This window comes from Cucurbita moschata, unplaced genomic scaffold, assembly GCF_002738365.1.
Source record: "Cucurbita moschata cultivar Rifu unplaced genomic scaffold, Cmos_1.0 Cmo_Scf00035, whole genome shotgun sequence".
NCBI lineage: Eukaryota > Viridiplantae > Streptophyta > Magnoliopsida > Cucurbitales > Cucurbitaceae > Cucurbita > Cucurbita moschata.
Window position 1 is genome coordinate 990,672 of NW_019268551.1, and position 6,442 is coordinate 997,113.

Here is a 6,442-nt window from a genome sequence, read left to right on the forward strand (position 1 = left end):
TCCCCCATGTCATATCCATTATGTTTAAACAAACATATCACTCTAAATTTTCTTTTAGCTCGACAGGCCTTGTGTCTTATCCATTATGTTTAAACAAACACATCATTCTAAACTTTCTTTTAGCTCGACATTTCCCCCATGTCATATCCATTATGTTTAAACAAACATATCACTCTAAATTTTCTTTTAGCTCGACAGGCCTTGTGTCTTATCCATTATGTTTAAACAAACACATCATTCTAAACTTTCTTTTAGCTCGACATTTCCCCCATGTCTTATCCATTATGTTTAAACAAACGTATCACTCTAAACTTTCTTTTAGCTCGACATGTCCCATGTGTTATCTATTATGTTTGAACAAACACATGACTCTAAATTTTGTTTTAGTTGGAACAATTTAAAAAACGAGATGGGTTGTTGTAAGGTTGGAAGAAGGAAATGAGAAGGGCCTTGTTGCTGTTGTGTTCGAGTTGCCTGGTTTTGGGCTTTCTGAAATTAGGGAGAGAGAGAGAAGAGTATCCCAGTACAAACTAGAATGGAGGCAGAGAGCAAACCCAAAGGCAAGTAAATAAACAAAAAGGGCCAAAAACAAAACCATTTTAACCCAAAGAACAAAAAAAATTAAAAGAAGAAGAAGAAGAAGAAGAAGAAGAAGAAGAAGAAGAAAGAGAAAAAGTAAGAGAAATGAAGAGAGAGAGAGTGGAGGAGAAGGAGGCGTACGCTTTATTGCCTTTTTTATGATGTACGCATCCATGGCAGAACAGAGAAGCCCACAGACCTCTGCTACAACACAAGCCTAGAACAACAACAACAACAAACAAAACATCCATCTCTCAAGCGATAACAAGGAGAACAAACGCAGAGCAGCTATGGAAATGGAAGGTAGAAGGAAGAGGGGGTTGAGGTGGAGGAAGAAGAGGAATTTCAAGAACAATCTCTGAAATGGGTTTTTGATAATGGGATTTTGGGATTCAATGGCATGCAAACAAAAATGGTGGGTTTCAGATTAAACCCACAAATTTGTAGTTCTTCTCCTGTTTTCAAACCCTTTGGAGTGTTATTGTTCTTGATTTCTTCTTTGGCGGCTTTGTTCTTGCTTCTCTGGGTATGAGGGGGATTTCCTTTCATTTTCAGGGGAAGGGGGACTTGGAAATTTCAGCCGCGTTATCTTCTTCTCCGATTTGCTCTGGTTTTGCAGAAAAGTGGGTTAAGAAAGGGGAAGAACACCAAGAACTCGAAGAACAACAAGAAGGGTTTTCTTATTTTCTTTTACCCAACAACGAACCCACTTCCGTTCTTCATATGAGAAGCCCCAGTCCTCCCACATCGGTTTCCACTCTCTCTTCTTCCTTTGGCGGTGGCGGTGGCGGTGGCGGTGGTTGTGTTCCTTCACTTCCTCCGGAGACCCCTTCTGTTGAGCCGCTCGCCGGAGCTGGTGTTGGGAACGCCATTTTTTCTAGTGGATTGGAGGATTTGGAGAGTATGTGGTCGGAAACTGCCGGCCCTGAACAGTCGTTTCTCCGATGGATCGCCGGGGATGTTGAAGATTCCAGTATGGGGAGTAAAAACCCCTTTGATTTGGATGGCAATGCCGGTATCGGAATTGTCGAACAGGGTTCTGAATTCGGCGGCGGAGCTGGTAATGTTCTTGCTAACATTAATCCTAATTTATCGTTTCCTGTTCCTGCTTGTGGGGGGGCTAATTACAAGAGTTCTAGTTTGGGGATGAACAATCGCCATGGGAATTTGAATCTTCAGAGCCCTATCTTTAATGGGTCTCTTGAAAATCTTGTTGTTCCTGTTTCTGGTTTGATTCAGCCATTTGAGCGCCCTGATGAGAAGCCCCAGAGTTTGAATGCTGCTCAGGTTTTGTTGAACCAGCACCAGCCCCCTCAGAATCCTAGCTTCTTTGTGCCATTGATGTTTGGTCAACAAGAACAGCAGCTCCAGCCTCAGCTGAAGAGGCACAATTCGAGCGGAGCACTCGACGCGAACCCGAACGGGTCGATACCGATACCGAATGAGATTTTGATGAGGAATCATCAGGTGCAGGTGTTGCAGCAGCAGCAGCAGCAGCAGCAGCTTGGTTATGCACCTGGTTTGCAGTGTCTTCCTCAGCAGAAGGCAATGTCTCCGAAGCCGAAAGTTGTAGGGCTTGGCGACGAAATGGTTTATAACAATCCCCCACAGCAACAGCAACATGCTTTGCTCGACCAGCTCTACAAGGCGGCGGAGCTGGTCGGGACTGGGAACTTCTCACACGCGCAAGGGATATTGGCGCGGCTCAATCACCAGCTCTCACCTATTGGAAAGCCCCTTCAAAGGGCTGCTTTCTACTTCAAGGAGGCTCTTCAATTGCTCCTCCTTATGAACAACCCGGTTAATCCTCCTCCACCTCGCTGCCCGACACCGTTCGATGTGATCTTTAAGATGGGTGCTTACAAGGTGTTTTGCGAAATCTCCCCACTTGTTCAGTTTGTGAATTTCACCTGCAATCAGGCACTGCTCGAGGCTCTCGACGACGTTGGTCGAATTCACATTGTAGATTTTGATATTGGTTTTGGAGCACAATGGGCTTCTTTTATGCAGGAACTGTCCTTGAGGAACCAGGGTGCATCACTCAAAATCACTGCTTTTGCCTCTCCCTCGACTCATCATCCGATCGAACTCGGGCTTATGCGCGAAAATCTCACTCAATTTGCTAATGACATTGGGATAAGTTTCGAGTTCGAAATGATCAACTTCGATTCCTTGAACCAGAACTCCTTTTCGTTGCCATTTTCTCGAGCAAACGAAAACGAGGCTATTGCAGTAAACTTCCCTCTATGTTCGACATCGAATCAACCAGCATTACTTCCATCTCTCCTCCGTTTCATCAAACAACTCTCACCAAAACTCGTGGTTTCACTCGACCGAGGGTGCGATCGAAGTGACCTCCCATTTCCTCAGCATATGCTTCAGGCACTTCAATCCTACATTAACCTCCTGGAATCTCTGGATGCTATTAATATGAACTCGGACGCTGTGAACAAGATCGAGAGGTTTCTTTTGCAACCGAGAATCGAAAGCACTGTTCTGGGGCGGCTTCGAGCGCCTGAAAGAATGCCCCTTTGGAAAACACTCTTTGCCTCTGCTGGCTTTACACCAGTAAACTTCAGCAACTTCACTGAAACTCAAGCAGAATGTGTAGCAAAGAGAACTTCTGTGAGGGGATTTCACGTCGAGAAACGGCAGGCTTCCCTAGTTTTATGCTGGCAGCGTCGGGAGCTCATCTCCGCTTCGGCCTGGAGATGTTGAAAGCTCGGGTTCTTATCAACGACTCTTATTATGCCAGAGGTTCAAATTTATCTACTCGTATAATTAATCATCAATAACATTGCACTGTTTTGTGGTATCTCTTAACTTTCATTACTTGTCATTCTTGCATCATTTTCTGCTCTTGATTCATAGGTCCAGACAGGCTAGCTTCCTTAGTGTATCTAAAAATCTAACTACAAGCATGTTAGTATATTATTTCTTCTGCAAAAACTGCCATTGTTGCTCTGGTTTCGTTTTCTTCGTTTCGTGTTTTATTGTAATGAAATGCACATTTTCTGGTTATGTTGGTTGTTCTACTTGTTCGAGATGAAGATAGAACCGAGTTTGAAACAAGGGTACAGATAGTGAGTCGTGGTTGTACTAGAAGTGTTCCATTTCACTCTGTTACGACTAGTTTTTGGAATTTACATTTGTTGTAACGGCCCAAGCCCACTGCTAGCAGATATTGTTCGCTTTGGGCTTTTCCTTTCGAGCTTCCTCTCAAGGATTTTAAAACGTGTCTACTAAGGATAGGTTTCCACACCCTTATAAAGAATGTTTTGTTCTCCTCTCCAACCGATGTGGGATCTCACAATTGTAAAGAACTTGTGAGAAACCGGCACACTCCACAAAAACTCGAAACTAAATGGCTACCAAACCGAACCTTAGTGGTGTGCACTGTCTGTTTCTCTTTAGCTCTTCGATGATGTAAAGGTGTATTTAGAAGTGAGCTGGATATCTAAAGCCAATAGAGTCTCAGAACATAGTGATTTTATACTTTCATGCTTTCTCTTTTGGGATAACTTGCATACCAGAGGTCTCACTAACTTATGCTAAGCTCATAGGGACGAGTCTTTGCCCGTCCCATGTCTAGTTACGAGAGACAACGAACCACTTGGAGGCTTGAACCTAGGATCTTCGAGTGTATCTCCATACATCCCGAGCCCTTATCACACTTATTATCTTGGGTTCTTGTAACAGCTCTAGCCTACCATTAGCAGATATTGTCCTCTTTGAGCTTTCCCTTTCGGGTTTCCCCTCAAAGTTTTTAAAACGCGTATGCTAGGGAGAGGTTTCCACACCCTTATAAAGAATTTTTCGATCTCACAGTTCTAGCTTAAACTTAGAAGGTAGAATGTCGCACACAGGCCATTCCCTAACTGGTTGCTTAGTTTTAGTTCTCAGCCCCGATGTCATCGCTACGAAGACAGAGAATCTGAGCTTTTTATTCACTAACCTTCATGTATCTTTGACCAAGAAGGATATGTTTTTTGGATGCTCTGCATATCTTGTAGCTAGATTTTGCTAATAGTGTAGCGAGTTTTCGATGGACATGCGCAGACAGTCTCGACTGTCATATCAACGCAGTTGGGGGAATGAATCTTATACAAAACTCGAACCCGAATATTTTGCTGCTGTTTGGATCCAATTACCCTTATCATTATGCTCGGACAAGACCCGAAAATCTGATAAAACTATAGTTCTTATGTTCGTTGATACGAGTGATTCATTCACATTGCTAATTAAGTATTACACTGCCATCACCTCCTGTCTTTGGTTCTTATAATTCAGTTTGAATGGCTTATAAATTACAATGATTCTCTCAAAATGCTTGTCTTTTTGCATATTGAATATCAAACTTGTGTGTATGGTTGTGGGAACAGGTACTGATGAAGAAGCCACATGGGTGAGTGAATTGTTTACTCATTTGTTCTTAGGTATGCCATTTTGGAGGCTTCCAAACATGGCCTAATTCTTAAAGCTTGAGGGGCAGTTCTTAGCAATGAGATTATATTATAATCAGTATCAATAAACAAACAAACAACTTTATTATTGAAGGGAACATGCTATGTTTGGACACTCAAAGATTAATTGCTCATATTGTAGTACCGATGTGTTAGATTTCTATTCGGTAATTGTAATTTCTATCTGGGTTTGGTCTGGTTCGTAACGTTTTTGTTGTTATGGTTAATAGTTTGTAATACCCACGACAAGGATTAAACTGAAACAAGCATAGGTCAATGATTATCGTTTCATAGAACAGTTGAACTCTCCATCTTACAAATATTAGGTTTTTCAATTATTCATTGAACGAGAGATCACTACAAGTGATGGAGACTCACGAATTAAATAATGGAAGATCCAATATCAATTGCTGGAAGCACGGGAATTGGCTTTGGTGCAATGGCGAAAGGAAGTTTCACGGTAAGATTCACTTGTCGAGTATGACTTGCACTGGACATTTTGGTAGGGATAATTTGATTGTTCGAACGGATATTGGCTCTCGAGTGCAATAGCGAAAGGGAGCTTGACTGTAAGATCCATTGATCGAGCATGACTTGCATTGGGCCTTTTGCTAGATATAATTGATTAGCTAGACAGGAATTGACTCTTTGAGTGCAATGGCAGAAGGGAGTTTGATTGCAAGATCCACTCGTCGAGCATGACCTGCACTGAATTTTTTGCTAGATATAATTTGATTGGCTAGACGGAAATTGGCTCTCGAGTGCAATGGTAGAAGGGAGCTTGACTGTAAGATAAAATTCGATCTAACCGTACAAAAATTGGCTCTCTCTCGAGTGCAATGGCAAAGGGGTAAGATCCACTTGTCAAGCATGACTTGCACTGAGCTTATAAAATTCGATCAACCATGCAAAAATTGTCTCTCGAGTGAAATGGCAAAAGGGAGAGCATGACTGCAAGATCCACTCGTCGAGCATGACCTGCATCAGGCTTTTTGCTAGATATAATTTGATCGGCCAAATGGGAATTAGGTCCCGAGTGCATTGACAAAAGAAAGCTTGACTACAAGATCCACTCGTCAGCGTGACCTGCACCTAGCCCGCTCATTTTTATTATTATTAGTTTTTTGGGTGAATTAAAAAAAAAACAAAAAATTGTGTGGGAGAAATGTGGATGATGTGTATGGTTGTGATTTGTTTTGATTAAAATTATTGGAATTGGATATAAATCTGACTCCCAAAATGAATGGTTGTGATTTGTTTTGATTATTTATTTATTTATTTTTATATAATATATATATATATTTATGATGGCATGAAAAGTACATAGATCTGCACAATAGAGTTGCTTTCATGAACCATTTATGATTGAGTTTCTTGGGGGATGGAATGTGACATTTATT

The 6,442-nt window shown here is 41.8% G+C and overlaps 1 protein-coding gene across 1 annotated transcript; it reads left to right on the forward strand.

The window, feature by feature from the left end:
- Nucleotides 1-627: 627 nt before the first annotated feature.
- Nucleotides 628-5,239, forward strand: LOC111431107 (scarecrow-like protein 27). The gene is made up of 2 exons (XM_023067629.1): nt 628-3,336; nt 4,962-5,239. Exon 1 carries the CDS (start codon nt 1,108-1,110, stop codon nt 3,295-3,297), a length of 2,190 nt encoding a protein of 729 aa, XP_022923397.1. The 5' UTR covers nt 628-1,107; the 3' UTR covers nt 3,298-3,336; nt 4,962-5,239.
- The last annotated feature ends 1,203 nt before the right edge of the window (nt 5,240-6,442 follow it).

Coding starts and splice junctions, on each gene's coding strand:
- LOC111431107 (XM_023067629.1), top strand. CDS start 1,108: ATGAGGGGGATTTCCTTTCATTTTCAGGGGAAGGGGGACTTGGAAATT.